This window comes from Podarcis filfolensis (assembly GCF_964270895.1).
Source record: "Podarcis filfolensis genome assembly, chromosome: 8".
Taxonomy (NCBI): Eukaryota; Metazoa; Chordata; class Lepidosauria; order Squamata; family Lacertidae; genus Podarcis; species Podarcis filfolensis.
Genome location: NC_139611.1, coordinates 51,686,251 through 51,705,558, shown reverse-complemented (window position 1 = coordinate 51,705,558; position 19,308 = coordinate 51,686,251). Strand labels below are relative to the sequence as shown.

Genomic DNA, 19,308 nt, shown 5'->3' with positions numbered 1-19,308 from the left:
CATTGGTAATGCATAACACAGTGTCATTCAGAAGGGAAAAGAAGTCAAAGACAAGAGCATTTAGGGAGGCCAAAGACAGCTGTGCTTATTATTATTTTTAAAAATACAAATCCAGAGAGTGAACGAGACAATTCAGAACAGTGAATCATTATTAAACGAGAAAGTTAAAGAGACATCCCTCTCTGTTTGCCTGGCCCACTCTGAAGACAGGTGTGTCGGATCATCGTGTAGACAAGAGGCTTTTGGGGAGAGAACGCTTTCCTGGAGCGGGCAACAATTAGTACAGCAACGATTAAAATACAAAGAGCCACTAACAATTCCCACTGGGATTCTGTTGCTGACAATCTTTTTGCACCTAAATGTTACCACCTACAAGGTCATGGCTAAGGTGAGTGAGATGCAAGGGCAAAGGAAGGGACTTGCCTCCGTTATCCCATCCCCCCTGAGCAAAAAGCAGCACCTGTAATAGTAGAACGGGAGAGGGAAACTGGGAGGCCCATAACTCCTCCGCTTTATTTTATTTTTTATTTTGCTGCATTCCCCACAGATGTAGGGTGTCTTGTTGGCTGGGCAAGCTGTTCCTGAACTTTCTCGGCTGATCCCCGATAGCTGGCAACCCTCTATATGAAAGGTTGTTGGGGTCTGCGTCTTAATGGCCATTAGAATCTGCCAAGATTTAAGATGGCGGTTTGTATGGGTCAGACTTCTGCTTGCTCAAAGGTTTCACCCTACCAGTGCCAACAAGCAACCGGAACCAAGTCCAATAGAAAATGTCTCTCTTAGAATGGGTTCACAATGCCATTGTGTGTGTGTGTGTGTGTATTTATAGATCTCTGTGTTTTGTGTGTGTGTTTTAAATAAAGCAAGGGGGGAATCGGGGGTGGGGAGAGACCTTTCTGTTCTTTTCTTTCTTAACAAAATCCGTAAGGAAGTCAAATCTTTAATTTCTCTTCTTTACCCTTTCATCATCATCATCATTTAAAAATTCTCTTTTTGTTTGTCTTAGGTTCTAAATGTAAAGACTAGTCTAAAACCAGGTTTTACACAGCAAACCTACAGAAGTGCACAGCCACCATTCCAAAAATTCAGGACATCAGACACCGAGGCGATATGGAAGGCTGCGTGTCTTTATACAAAGGCTCAAAGTTCATGCTACTAGTGAAGAGGATCCGCGCTGGAGAATCAGAAATGGAGAGTTGGGGGGGGGCACAGGAGGCCTGGTCTGAACATAAATATTGGGTGGGTGGGAGCACGGAGACCCGGAATCAAATATATTAGAAAAGGAGTAATCCTCTAAATAAAAGCTGTACTTAAATTGCGATAAAGGGTGGGGGATGTTCTCCCCACCAAATCTCCTTCATAAAGAGCTTGAGCACGGACTGTTTGTGAGAGAGGGGGAATTCTTCCACCTGACCTGCGGGGCGTGGGAGGGATGCTATCTCAGGTACAACTTTCAAATTGCTAATAGAAATTCCCTTTGCCCGTCTCCCATGCTTGTTTAAAGAAGCAGAGATAGAAGCAGGCCCCTTTCTTTATACTCCTGAAGGATTATATATATAAACATGGTCAACGAAGGGTGCTGGCCTGTCACCTCTATTCTAACCCTATTCTGTTTCTTTCTCCCCGCAAGCTCCGCCTCAGTTTCCCCCCTTTTAATAGGTTTTAACTACTCCATAGCTGAACGGAACTGAGGATCCCTGAAAGCTCAGCGCCCCTGTGGCAAGTGATGCAGTGCAGCAGCAACTTAGATGGTGGTACATCTTTTTAAAAAATCCACAGGAACTGGGCAGGGGAAGCCATCCTTCCCCGCTCATACCCTAAAGCACCCTATGCACAAAGGAGTCTTAAAAAAATAATATTACCACTTTTTTCTTTTCTTTTTTTAAGAAAGTTGATTCCTTTTAAAACTCACGTAGTATCTTATGCTATGTGGACGGCGAGTTTAGAAAAAATCAGAGTATGGTCTTTTTTCTTTCTTGTTGTTTTCCAAAAGCATCTTTTGCAATGAATTACCTGCCATGACTAGTGCAATCCGATGCATGTCTACTCAGAGGTAAGTCCTGCTGCTTTCAATGGGGGCTTACTCCCAAGTCAACAGGTATAGGCTTGCAGGCAACGTTACTTTAGCAGAAAGGAAGAGAATTTAAGGTGATGTCAGGGGCATCAGTGCTACCCAGTACTCTTTTGAGGCAAACTAAAATAAATAAATAAAAGGAAAAGGAAAAAATGTTTTTATATAAAAATTTTCATTATGCCTTTTTATTTACCAACTTGCATGATTCATCATCATTATTAATATTATTATTATTATTGTGTTTGTGTTTGCGTGTGTGTGTGTGAGAGAGACTCATATTTTGTTTTGCCTTTTTTTCCAAATATTTTATTTTATTTTCCTCTCGCTGTGATTGTTTCCAAATAAGTTGCTTGCTATACAGGATGGGATGGAGAAAAGGGAGAGGGCTCAGTATAAGCCGCAGCCTCGGAGGTTGTTGGCAATGATGATGTCGGTGACGGCATCGAATACCACCTGGATGTTACCCGTGTCTGTCGCACATGTCATGTGACAGTAAATCTCCTTGTTGGGCGAGCGGTTTTTGCTTTCAAATTGTGCTTGGATATAGGCTGCAGCATCTTCGTATGTGTTGGGACCTGCATAGAGAGGGAGGAAGGGGCAGGAGACATTTAAAAAAATAAAAAATAACATTATAAAAATACAAAACTCAGCACAAGTTTAGATGGTAGCTATAAAATAAGAACAGGAGAAGAGCCTCACTACTCAGTCAGGTCAAATGCTTATCAAGTCCAGCATCCTGTTCTCACAGTGGCCAACCAGATGGGAAGCCTGCAAGCAGGACTTCTCAATGGACTGCAAGCAAAATTTATTCATGGGAATGATGACTAATATCAACCAAACATACTCCTCTGTGCATACGGATCTTAGAACTTCGGAAACGGCCTCAAAAAGGTCAGATCTTCCTGTTCTCATAGTGGTCGACCGGATGCCTAAGGGAACTCGTGAGTGAGCCCTCTCCTCACTGGTATTCTAGAAGTAGGATTCGTAAGGATGTGGGAAATAAAGTTACTGGAAATGTGATCTAATGCTAATCTGGGAATTGGGCTCTGAATATAATGAGCTATTTTCCTGAAAGCAGCTTCGTTTGCCAAATCCACTTCCAGATCAATCTGAGGTGAGTCCACTAGATTAGGTGGATCTGAACCATTTTTCCCTAATCTGAATGCATATTTGAAACACACACACACACACACACACACACACACCCCTAGTATGTGTTAAGGCTCAATGATCACTCATTTTCTTGACATGCTAGTTTTTAAAGATATATATTAATAATACTGGGAGGGATTTCATGTTGGGGAGGGGGGCTTTCAAACATGCAGCCCCCCCCACTTGCCCTGTGAAATGGCACAGCCTGGCAGAAGCTGCCTTGTGTGATTAGTCTGATGCTTTTTTTCTGCTCACAGACGGACACTTCCTTCCCACTGATGAGAATCTGCCAACTCTCTGTGACATCATGGTAGCTCAGCTGATGCCTCGGGCAGAAAACAGGAAGGCAATCAGCCAGAGTATGTAGTCTGTTTTCTAGGGGAGTTATCTCTCAAGCAGGACTGGATCAAATATCTCCTGGTTTACACTTGGGGTTCCAGCAGACTCTGTCTGTTGTTTTTCGTTTGCTCCACAGCTGGGATCTTGAGCACCTCAGGCGCTGCCATTACATACCTGTATATTCAGGGAAGCAGATGGTCAGAGGTGATTTCTTGATCTTCTCACCAAACAGGTCTTTCTTGTTGAGGAAGAGAATGATGGAGGTGTCAATGAAGAATTTGTTGTTACAGATGGAATCGAAGAGCATTAGAGACTCATGCATGCGGTTCTATGGCAAGGCACATATAGGAAGAGAAGAAAAGAAAGACAAAGAACGAGAGAGAGAGAGAGAGAGAGAGAGAAACAGAGAAAGAAACAGGAAGTTAGGATTAGAGAAAGAGAATAGTTACCAAACCAGCAACTGAGAAATGGTCAAAGATCCACGTGTACCGAAAACCCAAAGAGTTACATATCATGAAGAAGTGAAGTCAAGAAAACGGGTGGTGTTATGATGTCTTCAGCATCTATTCTCCACCTAGCTTTTCTGTGTCATTTGGACAAAGCTCTCTTGTAAAGATATGCCCATGCGAATTACAGAGAAACAACAGTTGCCATATCTGTCAATTAGTATCAGCTTAAAAAAAAAAGCCTTTCCCAACCTGCTGCCCTCCAGATGCTTTGGGCTACAATAGCCATCAGCCCCAGCCAAGATGGCTGCATGATGTTCGGGCTGAAAGGAATTTTGTAGTCCAAAACACCAGACCCTCCTAGTGTCCCTGTTGTCCAGGGACAGTACCGGATTTACAGAAGCCGCCCCACTTTTTCTTAGGACATCCCTATTTTCATCGGAGAAATGTTAGAGGGTATGACACACCTGTAGGGCAAGTAGGCCGGCCGGAGAAGGCTGAGCAAAAACACCTCAGAGCAATGAGCTCTTAGAACCCTTCATGATGGTTAGTTGTTAAAGAAACAAACAAAAAGGGCTGAGCCTTAGGTGGAGAGGACAGAGAAAAGATATTGCTGAGGTACATGGGAAAATGTCCCGTTTCATTCTGATTTGTTTACAAGGAGATTAGATGATGTTGGCTATTTAATGAGCATTCAGTCTGATTTGTTTTCAGGGAGGTTAGATGGGATTGTGTCAAAGGAAGGGTTATCAGTACACTTTCCAAGGCACTTCACCATCATTTTCCTTATCGCAAAAACCCACTCTAAGGGGGAAGTAGGTTTGTTGTGCAAAACAACCCAATCAGCTATAAAGAAAGAAAACTGAATTTGCCAGTGTGTGATTGGATCCCACCTGAAAGCAGGGACAGTCTGGAAGCATCAGACTGGCTCAACATGGCGTGTAGGTGTTGCACAGAAATCATTAAAACTTAGGCTAGGACAGTTTTCAGGTTGCTCCAAGAGCTCCTGGTCCAAAGAAATACAAAAGTCAGCCATTATCTGGATCTATGTCTAGCGCTAATTATTCTATAAACAGATGCAGCCCCAAACAGGCCTCGTTTATCTGAGGGACTGATATCCTGCCTTTCAAGAAAGCTATTTCTAATCAGTATCTTCTCTAATAATTTGACTCTTCTTACTCCCAAACCTTGGTTCCCAAGGGCTTGCCTCCCCAGGTTTAAAACTATATATATATATATATATATATATATATATATATATATATATATATATATATAAGACTCTTATGAGACATATACCTTTATTTAGAATATTTCTAGGCTTTCTTTTTAGGATATAATCCTCACAAGCCAGTTTATAATCAGAATCTAAAATACTTTAAAGCATAAGAGTATTTTATAAATTTTTATACATTTTTATACTTTATAATGGTATAAAAGTATAAAAATGTATAAAAAGTTATAAAATAGCATCTTAGAAAGAGTCTAAAGCATTTAAAAAATGGTCCATAGCTTTCAGGAATTTCACACACAAAAATTAACCACTGAAATCTTCCCCAATCTGGTGCCCTTCCTAGGTTTTGGACTACCACGTCTACCAACCGAAGTCAGCTGATGGAGTTGTAGTTCAAAACATACAGAGGGCACCAGATTAGGAAATGCTGCTCTTTAAAATACATGAGCTTTTAAAAGCCTTCTGAAGATCTTTATAGCGAGGATCAAAAGTGCATTTTGCTGGAGGCCCAGTTACGGAGCTCCCTTCGAGTTCCAGTACATAACACTGAAGCTGATCAGTATTTACATCTCAAAAAACCACAGCAGCACAGTCACCACCTGACTTTCCCCATCCAAGCCTTAGTGTCATCACTTGCATATCTCCCAAAAAGATGATGCAGATTGGCATAAAACATGCACGTCCAAAGCGAGAGAAATGTTCTTATATGGTCACAGACCCAGCACAAATAAATTAATTCACCAAACTAATACAATTTCCAACGCACACTGAGTTAAGAAATATGATACTTATAAGGACAGAACCAAACAAAGACAAAATAAAATCAACAAAACCCCTTTATGGTCTTTGCAGCAGAAAGTAGAAACCCATCAACTGTTTCCATTATTATCTTGTTCATGTCAGTTAATAAGTAAGTTAAATACCATCCAAAAGTCCTTCTTGAGTTTCCCATTTTTTCGTATTCTTTTTCAGGGCACTTGAGAGAATCTTTAGACTTTCTTTATTGTTTGGGTGAATGAAGGGTTGAACTTAATTTATTGTTACAAGATGGCCATGGGTGCTGTTTGTCCCCCTTCCCAGCATTTCCACAAAACATTTCCTTAGTGCTTCACAGCTTTCCTGGCTGCCTGCACTTCCTGATTTAGAAAAGCTCTGGGGGGAAAGTTATGCTGTCTCCCTGGAGCTTTAACTGAAACATTTGATGACGGGAAGGATGGCTAACAAGTAGAAATAGGAAAGAAATTTGATTAACTTCACATTTAGAGGTGAACCTACTTAATTCACACTTTCTGAAATAACACACAAACCAAAATAGAGCCAACCTTCAAAATTGACACTTCTCTGAATTCTACAATGCAGTTCTCCAGCCAAGTAAGGACACTTCCCAAAATCAACACACCCTGTTATCAGTGCTGGGGAAGGAGAGGGCATATACTAAGCCAGAGGAGAAGTGGTCACATACTGCTGGAGTGAGAGTCCTTTATAGCATGGAACTGTGCTCTTCTTGGGTGGGTGATGGAGAGTGAATACTTGTTCCAGGTGAGAACTGAGGGTGGCTTAAGCCTGATCTTGTTGTACAGCAGGTATCTCCCAGTTTGATGTTTCTTGGCATTGACTGATAGAAAACCTGTTGGTTTTGAATAGCTGGCTGTGTGAGAGTGTACTTGTCTCTGGTATGCGTCTGGGAAATGAGGGGGTAGGGAGGAATGGAGTGCCTATTTCCAACCCAGTGATCATGGGGAACAGGGCAGCAGGATTCTATGATAAGACACAGGATATTTTTTGGCACAGTCCTAATGTACTAATCTACTGCACCTGTGTCTTTCAGCAGCTTCAGGTGCAGAAGTCAACAGGTGAAGCTGTTCAGTGTTCTCCCGGCTCATGTGTGCGCACTGTGCTGCTGTTGAAGGAACAGCTACGGGTGCTGACTGAGAAAGCTGGCAACCCTGACCCAAAGGTACCTGTCTCCTTGAAGTCACAAGATACCTGACTTGGCTTCTTTGGCTCCTAGCTTCCCCTCTGCCTGTCACCTCTTGTGGGGTGGACATTGGCTTTAAGCCCTGTAGCCATAAGAGAAGCCTTGCTGAATCAGATGAAAGGGATATTGTTCTTGGAATTTCAGAACATAAGAAGAGCCCTGCTAGATCAGGCCTAAGGTGTATCGAATCAAGCAATCTGTTCTCACAGTGGCCAACCAGATGCCTCTGGGAAGCCTACAAGCAGGACAGGAGTGCAGCAGCACTCTTCTTCACCTGTAATTCCTGGCAACTGGTTTTCAGAGCCACTGATAACCTTATCCATCATGAATTTGTCTAATCCCCTTTTAAAGCCATGCAAGTTAGTGGCCATCGCTATTTCTTGTGGGAGCAAATTCCATAGTTTAGCGACGGAGAATACTTCCTTTTGTCTGTCCTGAATCTTCCAATATTCAGCTTCATTGGATGACAGCCCTGAGTTCTAGTATTATGAGGGATGGAGCAAAACTTCTCCTTATTCTTTCTGCAACTATACCATGCAGAATCGTATCTGCCTCTATCTGCCTTCTATGACATGTTCCTAAATAGACGGGACAGACTTTCATCATTTTCCTAAACTAAGCTGGCACCAACACCTTCTAGTGCATAGCAGATGGAAAAAGAAGTCTGCAAATCACATGGCTACCCTAAAGTTAGTCTTTGCTGGCTCTCAAAGAGGCATTGCCCTCAAGGGAAGCATGTCTGTGTCAGGTTTGAGCCCAAGAGAGAGTTTTAAAAGGGCCTCTTTGACCTCCTGTTCCTTTGAACAGCTGGGCCATTTGGCTTCCCTACTGCATCGCAATTAAACATCCCTGCATTAATTGGAAGAAGAGTACATTGCAACAGTTCTGGCTATTAAAACCTGCCGAAAGTCAAACACAAACCACCTCATAAAACAATTTGCCAAGTCAGAACCAGGAAATGGGATTCAGATAGTGTACTGGGAATTGACTGTCCAGAAACCCTATAAATAACACTTGTTACACAGAGAATTTCCTGCTTTGTTTTGAGTGCCACCATGTATTAATGGCTGGGGATCTTATGTAGGAAAAGAGCTTGTTACAAAAGCAGGTTGGCCGACTGGTGACTGCATCTTGTGTAAGATAATGACTTTCAGGCACAAAGCAATCTCCCCTTTGGAAGAATGGTTTGCGATGGTGCAATGAGGAGAATATGGCAGGAAAGGGGGAAGCCTTGCAGGCATTTACATGAGCAGGATTTAGGAATGTAGAGCTTGTCTACAGAAGTCTCTTCAACATGCGGCCCTCTAGATATTTTGGGCTACAACTCCCATTAGCCCCAGTCAGTGTTGCCCATCAGCCACTATCCAGTAATTAATCTAATCCAGGGATAGCCAACATGGAGCTGCCCAAATGTTGCTGGACCATCCCTGACCATTGGCCATGCTGGTTGGGGCTGATGGGAGTTGGTATCCCATCTAGAGGGCATCATGTTGGTTCTCACTGATCTAACCCTTTCAAAAAAACACCTGCAATACAGCCCTTTCAACTCCAATGTTAGTTCCACTGTGGTCAACAGAGTCCCAAGTAAGTGTACTTAGGGTTGCAGCTTTATTCCATCGTTTTGCTACTGTGCAGAGAGTGTCTACGCACACACAGTATGTATGTCCATTGGCTTCGTTCAGAACTTTAGCTGAAAGTGTAGTCATTGGGAGTCACCAACTCAGTACAGCAGTCACCAACCCAGTTCCTTACTCCATGCATCCACTTAATGTGCAAAAAGGATGAAACATTCAACTTACCATGGAGGAATCCTCACTGGGCAGAAATTTCCTTATGAAGAAACATGTATTATGCCACTCACAAACATATTTACAGCCCTGTTGGATCAGGCCAAAGGCCCATCTAGTCCTACATGTTGTTCTCATAGCAGTCAATGAGATGCCTATGGGAAGCCCATAAGTAGGACCTGAGTGCCACAGTGCTCTCTCCTCTTCTGATTCTTAGCATACTGCCCTTGGCAGTGGAGGCAGATCAACATCACTAGTAGCCACTGATAGCCTTATCTGCCACAAATTTGTCTAATCCTCTTTTAAAACCATCCATGTGGGTGGCCATCACTACAACTTGGTTATGGGCGTTCTCTAGTTTTACCTATGCACCATGTGAAACAGGACCTCTTTTCACCCATAACAGACAAAACTGTTAATCATTCTGCGATTTCCTTGAGGCTTTCTCAGAAGAGGAAAACCCAATAAAATATCTCAAACGCTAGAAAAGAGCTGGCATTTTATTAACATTTGGTAACTAATAAATACATTACTGACAGCCAATAAATTATTACAATAAGAATCAAAAGACCTATTAAATCAACAGACAGTCATTCGCACTCCATACAAAATGACAGTTAATAATGGTTCAGAACAATCAAATGTGCAAAAAAATTAAAAACAAGATTCAGCAACTAACCAGCAAAGAAAAAGTAGGATTTAGCAAGCATCAAGGGCCCTTCAAAATTCTTGTATTTATTTATTTAAAGCATTTCCCTAAAAAAAAAAAAATCTACTGTGGGGAAAAAGGGGTGGGAGGCCAATGACGACCAAGTGTAAAGATGGTTGGAATGCAAGTTTAAAGAATGTAGCTGAATTGTTACATTAGGACAAGGGCAAAATGGTTTGTGCCAATCTAGTGATGCACGCAGACAAGAAGCAGGCTTTTTAAAGTGTATAGCTAGCCTAGCCTTCCCCAACCTTTGGATTTTGTGGACTACAACTCCCATCAGCCCTAGCATCATATAGCAGTGCTGGATGGAGACAATGGGAGTTGTAGTCCAAAGCATCTGGAGTGGACCAGGTTGGTGGATGTTGTCCTAACTGGATGATGAACTGTGTCTGCAAACTTTGCATGTGGGTCATCCCCCAATACTGTTGCCAGGGGTGCATGTGTGCAACCAGGGTCAAAAATTGGGCAATCCACCAGTTTAGGCCCTCCCCCCACATCAAACAACTGATAGGTGCCATGGCTGATTTTCTGACAGGGAATGCATCTGCAGATAGTGGGACTGAAGTCTTGGCTTGAAAACCTGCTTCAAGGTGCAACCCAGAGTGCACCCTGAAGGGTTTATATCAGGGATGGGGAACCTTAGGCCTCTCCATCCAGCACTCAATACTCTCTCCAGGCCACACCCACTTCCACTCAGGAAACACCCGTCACTGGCCCTGCTACACACTCTCTTTGAATGCTTTTGATCGGCTGGAGTGTGACTTAATATAATGTCTCTAGCTTGGCAGGATGAAGGACGGAAATTGTGTGTGTGTGAGAGTGGAAATCTCTGGCATGTGTGGCTTGAATAGGCTGAAAGGTAAGACTCATACCTGTTAGTCTGGCTACTTTGGCCTCTGGCCACACCTTTGGCACATGACCCCTCAGACAGGAATGTGTCCCTCAAGCTAAGAAAGCTTCCTTACCCTACCCTTGGTTCCCTCTTTGGAGGAGTCTATAGTGAAATAAATGAGTGAGGACTGAATGAATGAGTATCAAGAATCTCTCCAAGCCACAAAGGAAAATCTAAGAGAAGAACAATGTACAGTCATACATTGGTTTTCGAACAGCTTAGTTCTTGAACGTTTTGGCTCCCGAACACCGCAAACCCAGAAGTGACTGTTCCGGAGCTTCCTGCAGCCAATCAGAAGCCGCACTTTTGGTTTCTGAATGTTTTGGAAGTTGAACAGACTTCCGGAACAGATTCTGTTCGACTTCCAAGGTACAACTGTAGTGTGAAAAACACGCACGTCTACTTTATTACCCTGGCTGTCATCTTGCAAACGATGGTTGTAAAACGGAACCAAATCTACAGAGAAGAAAATAGTTGTAAGAGGGAAATCCTCTGTATTGGGTGGGGGGTGGCGGGGAGAGACTTTCAAAATAAACTAATTAAGACTAAGATGCAGAACCATAAACCCATGGTAGGGGCACTGCAAAACATACGGATTCTCAGAAGAGTGGGAGGGACGGGGTTGGGGGGGGCTGCCCCAAGTTCTTCAGCAGTTGCAGCAGTCTTATTTATGTGCTGCACATAAAACCTAGGGTTCACAGCCAACCCCCCCCTATGCATCAAGGCAGATGTGTGTATGTAGAAACAGGCTTCCACGTGCACAAATGGCACGGTGCACATTTGGTACACATCAAAATGGTTGGGCACATCTTCTGTTGCCAAAGGGAAAGTGCTGCTCTGCCCCAGAGACTCCAGCTCAGCAGTCAGGCACCTGCTCTGCATGCCAAAGATCCCAAGTTCCTGGCATTTCACCTGCTTCTCATGAAGCAGGTGATGAGTAAGCATTCTCTCTGAAAAGGACCCTGGAGAGTCACTAGCAGCCAGAGGAGCAACTAGGGGTGGAGGAGGAATTCAATTTTGCTTGCATTTTAATGAGAAACTATTTAATTCACACTTTCTGAAACAATATGCGTTTGGAAACATGGATATTCTTAGAGATTGGCGTGTCTCCAAATTTTGTGATTCAGTTCTCCAACCAAAAAATATTTTAAAAATGCACAGTTTCAGGGAAAACATGCATAAAAATGCATCTATTGGTGAAAATAACATGAAAAACCAATTATATTAGGGGAATCATTTGCAAAAGTGTGTGTGTGTTAGTCAAAACTGCACACAAAAATATACATATTGGGATAAATTTGTACTGCGCTGATGAATTTTCATTAGGATTTGTTTTTTTAAATCTCAAATTGCTGCAGAAATGTGGAGAACTGAATTTGAGATGGGGAAAAAAATGACAACCGTAAGAGAACAGAAATGGACAGATTCATCCATCCCTAACTTTAACACTGGTGATGGAGCAGTTTCTTCCACCACACTTTGAAAGCAGCTTAGGGAACACAGGGCAGGCTTCATGACACAGAGCTCTGTCCTTCAGTACCTCATGGCTGTCCCTGTGGCAGATGCCACACCCTGTTTAGTGGTAGGGTTGACCCTGGCCCTAGTCTATTTCACTTATATAGCACCCTGCTTCCCTGGAACACAAGGGAAGTTACATTGGAGATCTTGCATCTAGGCACTAACCACAACTAGGCTTGGTTAGCTTCAACAAGGTTGCTGCATCAGGCTCCTCCAAGTCATAATCAAAACTGCAGGTTGCTGAGTTGGCTCACTAAAAAAGAAAGATAAAAAGAAATCCAAAAGCTGCAGCTTGGTGATCCCTTGGTTACGATAACCGAAGAAAGGTCACAAAGGAATGAGTGAGCTTTTGACTTCAGAAAGGCTCTTTGGCCCCCATCCTAGACATACTTAAACCCAATGCAGTTTATTTCTGCATAGACCCATAAAGGATTTGTTTTGTTTTGATTTGCTTCACCTCCCGACTGATTAAGAATTGCTGGGGACACATGAGGCCACCACCTTGCTGAAGCTAAGCAGTGCTTGGGGGTGACTGCATGTATCCCACCTGGGGCTCCAGGACTGAAGAAAGGTGAGTTAAGAGCAAATTCAGAAGATTGCGCACTGCTCTGCACAGTTGTCCTTTGTGACCATTCACTGGGTTTCAATAAAGGGATTACCTTGCTATTACTACTGATGTGGTGCTATCTCAATTTCACACATTAAGGTGAACGTAACTGAGCAGACCAGGCGTCAGCAGACAGCTTTGTCAGGCAGCTGCCAATGGCAAAACGATGCCTCCAAGGCCCTGACGTAGCATTGCTCTGGAGTTGGCTACAACCCTAAGTCTTTAGACAATTCATACAACTCCTGTTTTCCAGTTTTGCCTTAGATTTTTTTTTTACTGCACTTCTTATGGTTTATCATACTAATCCTATGTTTTAGCAATGTTATTAGAATTGGATGATTGATTTTAACACTGGGAACTCTCTGCTCCAATCTAACCTAAGAAGAAGGTGTTTATAAGGCTGCAGAGATTCTACAATTATTCTCAACAGCCTTCCCCCTAAAGAAGACTTAATAGTGTTTTGTTTTGCTTTTTTTTTTAAAAAAAGCACAGCTTGGAAATTGCTGGTCACTGCCATGCTAAGGCCTTGAATACTGCCAAAACTTTCTTTTCTGCAATCAGCTGGAAACAGAATTAAAACAGTGGTTCAAGACGGCAATGAAAACATTTTTTTTATCCTTCCAGTACCAAACACAGGTGGTATGTGCCAACAGGACAGTAGTTAAATGAGGCTGCTGAGAAACAAGAGGGATGTATGTGTGTCAGCATGCTTGGAGGAATCCCAAGGTATAATAATAATAATAATAATAATAATAATAATAATAATACAAACTAAGGTGGCAACTCTGCAACAGAAAGCAGCTCAATGAAGAATGATCGTGAGCACTAAGCACGGGTGATCACGGGATGCTCTGTTTTGCCATAATGGCTGGTTGGGGCCCTAAAATTTTCTTTTAGGAGAAAGGATACAATACAACATTTCATACAGGCCCCACTCGTTTTTATCCAGTAGTACCACCCCATGGCTAAGATCTTTCTTTAATGTTTATCCACCCCCCCCCATCCCCATTTTTCTAAATAAAAAAGCCACACAGGTCATAGCCTTTCCTAGGAAAGGTGCTTCAGTCCTCTGGTAAGTGGCTAACTCATAAGGCAGCAGTGGGGAACCTTAGGCCTGAGGGGTGTGTGTCAAAAGCAGCTCTCCTGGCCTCTCAGTCTGGTCCTCAAGACTCTCCCCAGGCTTCATCTGACATACCACCTTTTTTTCCAGGCCACACCGCTCCTCAGCTTCACTTTGCACCTTCTTGCCTGGCTGGAATGTGTCCCTGAACTCCCATAAGGCCTCTTGCTTATCTGGACGGAGGATAATTATTGGGACATCAATATCACAGGAGGAATTCACAGTCAGATTTGCACAACAACAGCTGTGCAATTGCTATCCATGAATATAAGGTAGATACAGACATTCTGCTAACTTCTTACCAATCTCAACTTTCATTCAAACAAACAAACAAACAAACAAACAAACAAACAAACAAACCACTAAGTTTCTAGTTCTTATGGCTGTGACAATATGCTTGAATTTGAACATGCGTGGGTGATGACTTTAAAGGCTTTAATGTCTTTGCCCCTCCCTTGTTGTTAAAAAGACGACTCCAAGAAGCATTATGCAAAATAATAGAATAAACTGTGCACATATGCTAAATTTACATCATTCATACAGATCGTGGTATCCAGTTTAACTTGGCACAGAAATTGGATTTATTGGATGCAGAATTTCAACTACTTTAAAACACAGACTAGGTGTACACCCATAATCTGAGCATCACAGGCACATTAATGTTGGAAAAGGCATAAACACTAAATAAACAAGCTGGTGTTTTTTTCTGAGTGACCCCACAAAGGGATTTACTTTGGTACTGAATGTTATGTTATTGCCATTTCAAGAACCACAGCGCTCTATTCTGCTGATGGAAAAGAGGAAAGGAAGAGCAGAGTGGAATGAATATGATTGCTGTGGTTACCAGAGGTGGTTGGTGCCTACTGAGATGGTAGGGAGTAAAGCAGGGAGGTCAACAGTAGGTGGCGCCAGAGGCAATGACAGGTGGGGTCAACTATAGTTTTATCTCCATTCTCCTCCACCCGGCTGAATTCTACAAGGGCAACACTGAGACTAAGGAGGGGGAAGCTGACAAGCAGTTCCAATGGTTGCAAATAGAAAGGCAGGCAGCTTGGCTGAGGGCAGACTGAGGCTGTGGGGGGCAGGCGGGCACTGCCTCGTTCACCCTCGTTCATAGATCAGCCTCCACTGGTGGTTAACAGTCCTTGTTAGAGGGCCATTGTAACATGAGGAATTTGGGTTGAAAATTTGGCACTATATTAATCACACGGACACACATCTGGTTTTAGTAGTGGCACAGCTTTACAAGGGCAACTAATATATTGCTTCTTGAAAGACAGAGAGAGAGATCAAAGTCCTGTTCAACTGCCATGAGATTAAGGCAATAGCAGATTAAAGAAGAGTTCTCAGGATATTCCAGGCAACATTTGCTTTACTAACAATTACCACCTGATTTTGTGCTCTTAAAAATGAGCACAACTAGGATTCCCCATAAGTTTGCTTTGAAAATGTGGGATGAGGAAATCCAAGAGTTCTTCCCCACATCTCCATGGGTTCAAGGCCCATTATGGTTTGGGATACTGAGTCCCGTCTTTTAATGCTCACATTTTGGTGTCCTGCTACAAGGTTTGGCAGTGAAATGTAGGGCTTCTCAAGCCTTACTCACCTTCGGCTACCAATAATCCATAATGACACAGGGACTTGAGCTCCCAGACAAAGTTATAGAACGAATGTAAACAATTCCATCTCAAAATTTGTATTTTTGAATTCACTCATCAGAGTAAACATCCCATCTATTTCGAAATTTCACATTCATATATCAGGCATGCACATTTCAGTCCAAATTAGCTTCAGCTCAACTTTGTTAAGCCACTTCCACCTTAGGAGGAGGTGGAGTTGTGGGCACTCACAACCCCTTCACGTGCGCATGGGTGTGGTCAGCCCTGCAGGATTGGGGGGGGGGGATTCCCAGCTGCATCACCACCCAGGCAACCAAGCTGATTGTTCTGGGGTGTGTGGCCTGCTTGATTTAAGCAGGACATAGCGGGAATCTCACCCCTTTTCGTGCTTCCAGCTGCTCCCGTTTTCCCATCCTCCCGCCCTTTAGGTTTTTTCATCTCTTGACCTTGCTATGGACTTCGGTTGGTTGCCGTTGAGGGCCTGGTAGGACTTTTTCCACTTGGCAAATTGGCATTGGGCAATTTTTCGCCTACCTCGTAGCAAATCGTCACAGCTTTGTAAGGTTTGGCATTGGAATATTGCTGGAGAAGAGAGGAGGGGACGTAGCACCATCACCTCCCCCGCACATTGAAGGATATTCCGTTAAAGGATTCTGGGGGTGTGGCCCTGTCCGAAGCCTGGGGAGGCTAGGGCCTAAGGCAAGACTCCTATTGGTGGCCCTGGGGGAGCTCCTAGTTGATGTGCATCAGCAGGACTCCCTCTACCGGTGGTTAACCCTTCCCAGACTCCGCACAGACGGGCTGGAGTCAGATATAGTTGGTTAGGTCCAATGCCTAAGCCAATACCACTCACAATCTGTAACCATTAAAGTTGCAGCCTTTTTTAGCCCATTAACCTAAAGCACTGTTGTCAAGTGTCTTATTCAATCTTGGGGGGGGGGGGGTCGGGACCTTGCCACGCAACTATTGTTGCTGTGACCCAATGTCTTTTACCCATCTATTTGAGTCTGAGGTCTTTTCCTATTTCTTGTTTTCTCTCTTTCTGTCACCTTCACCTACCCACACATCATTCCGAAACTGCATCTGACACGCCAGAGGAAACCCAAATTGAAAAGTCCACATGGGCATTGGTATAACACTGCAAGAACAATTTGTGGATGACTCATTGGAGTGTGTGTATGAAAACTTCATCTAATGAAAAACTAATCCCAACGTATTAGGATTTCGCCAAAATCAACAGACAAATCACTGAAGGTGCCCCTTGCTCTATTGACATATTGACTTTATACCACTTTAACGGCCACAACTTCGCTCAACCTCAAGGAATCTTGGGAACTGAAGTTTGGTGAGGCTGCTGAGAATTCTTCATTAGAGATCCCTAGCGATGATGGCTCAAGACATTTTGGTGCATGAAGGAAAGTACCAAATCCTTATGTGGAGGTCAACCCTTTAGAAAGTTTCACTCCCTGCCTTCATCTACCTCCTCGTTTCACTCTGCTGCATCACCTTGCTAAGGAGGAGGGTCAGCCTTGATCCCAGGACAATTTGCTGACTACAGCCCCAGGATTTCTGAAGACCACATGCGGCCCTCAGAATAATTCCCAGCCCTCTGCAAGCAATCAGTTCAGAAATAGAATCTGTCCCGCCTCCTGGCAGCCTGCTGTGCTAGGAGAACGAGAGAGATCAAGGGAGGGAATAGAGAGAGGGGGGGAAAGGGAAAGATATGGGGGAAAGGATGGAGCAAAGCTCCATTGGCTCTGGCTCCACCTACCACTGCCTACTGAAGAGGGATAAATAGGAACCTAGAGAGCTCCTTACACCAAGTCGGACCACTGCCCTATCTAGCATATTAGGGTCCGTACTGCCTGGCAGTGGCTCTCCAGCCTTGCTGGGAGACACGGGGGATTGAACCTGAGTCTTCTGGCATGCAAAGCAGGTGCTGCACCTCTAAGCTACTGCCATTCTATCTACAGTACAGTTACTGCCTTCAGGCGTTAGCATGTGTTCTTTTTTCATTTGGGGAGCACACATCTGCTTTAATGAAACCTACCCCCCCCAACAACCAGGTACTGCGAACTTTGTTGAGAATGCCAAGGCTAACTTTGGTGAAGGCTTCATGAAAGGCTGAGGGAAGCCTTAATGAGAACACACTTGGAAGCATGCCAGAGTGGTTTCTGCAAAGCTAAGCGCAACTTCTGGGATGAGGCGGAGCTGAAAGAGCCACAGCTCAGTGGCAGAGCATCTCCTTTTCAAGCCAAAGGTTCCAAGTTTAATCCATGGCATCTCCAGGTAGCGCTGAGAATTTCCTCTGCTTGAAACCCTGGAGAATTGCTGCCAGTCTCTGCAACCCTGTCCCTCCCAAACAGGGAGGACTAACTTGTGCATTGAGTGTGCCTTATGCTACCTCCTGCAACTTCCAAACCCACCAGCCTGTCCTTGGACCTCTTCTCCTTGCTCAGCCCTTCCTACAAGACCTTCCTTGAGTTCCTGACCCTTCCTTCTTCCTCCCAATCTTGCTTCTCTGCCTCCCTGTCTCTTGCCCACCTGCTCCACCAAGTCTTGCACCTGACCCCTCTCTGCTCTGGATCAAATCCTACTCTGTCTTCCATTGGACCTGATTCCATCCTTGGATTGCTTATTTCTTCATTTTAAGCCTGCCCAGGCACTAGGCTCACTGCCCCCCACTTCCCAGTAAGCTGCCAAGAAATGGTATTGCCAGAAGTGTGTGTCACACCACAATGTTCCTTGTGTAATTTGCCATGCTTATGGCCCTCTTGAAGCAAAAGTGCAACCCCTCTAAGCAGGGCTGGTTCTGGGCATTCACCCTTGCCCACAATGCACCAGGGCAATGAAGCGTCCCCCTGGGACATTCAAGGCAATTGCAATCGTGGTTGCCTGGCACTCATCAGGGCACTGGAAAAGGGGCTTGAGGATAGCAGCAACTACCTGAAGACACAGGATCTGCCCGGCCCTCCTTGAAAATGTATGTGTGTGTGTGTGTGTGTGTGTGTGTGTAGGCCTCAACCCCTCGCCTCTGCATGATACCCTGACACAGTGCCTGCATTCAAATGGTGGTTTATTTTGTTTCACAATTTCCCCCTAACTATTAACTTACACATTATATTTGAGCTTTGACATGTCATAAAAGCCACTCCCAGAACTATAGTAGAATATATTGCAAGCCTAGTGCTAATTTCTGTGTCATCTGCTTCCAGAAAAAATCAATTCGCAAATAATATGGAAATGAGTGCACTGTTCTATGACGGGGGGCAGGGGGGTGGCGGCGGCGGTTATAATACAATAGATCAACACAGCTGCCTGAATTTTTGGACACATCAGAATTTAGCAGTAACACCGCTGTCACTGGGCCTCTATACTGGGTCAAGCACACAATGTGTGAATCTGTCTCTTGCAAACATGCATGCACCCATACCCACACAACCCACGCCTCCTATAAATCTGATGAGTAAACACACATAACTGAAACCACACAATTCCTACAAGGTGGTTCACAAGCACTTTTACCAATTAATAGTTGAGGACTGTCTAAGAAACAATAATTTATCAGCAAGCTGCCCCACAACACTGTGGAAAGGGTTATAAATAGAAACAAAGCAAAGCAAATCTACCACAAAGATTTGAAACGACGATGAACACTTTCAAAAGACTGAGGTAAAAACTGTTATTAGCAATGTAGATGCATTTGGATCTGGGTTTTCTAACTTTCTACCTTCAGGCAAACTGCTGCAGAGGAACCTCTGCTCCCTGGAGGGAACTCTGCAACATCTCCCAGGGCTGATTTATGTGGGTTTTCTTATCATCTGAGTGGG

General features: G+C 43.8%; 1 protein-coding gene across 2 annotated transcripts in view; it reads right to left on the bottom strand.

Annotated features, from left to right (window-relative positions):
* Nucleotides 1-19,308, bottom strand: part of GNAO1 (G protein subunit alpha o1) — a 178,540-nt gene that overhangs the window by 14,267 nt on the left and 144,965 nt on the right. The window contains exons 7-8 of one of the 2 annotated variants that reach the window (XM_083624984.1): nucleotides 3,740-3,893; nucleotides 516-2,649 (exon numbers count right to left, since the gene is read on the bottom strand). The exons of the other annotated variant lie outside the window; for it this stretch is intronic. Coding sequence (XP_083481110.1) covers nucleotides 2,462-2,649; nucleotides 3,740-3,893 — 342 coding nt within the window. The 3' untranslated portion in view covers nucleotides 516-2,461. Of the gene's footprint in view, nucleotides 1-515; nucleotides 2,650-3,739; nucleotides 3,894-19,308 lie in introns of those variants that run through there. 2 annotated transcript variants of the gene reach the window in all.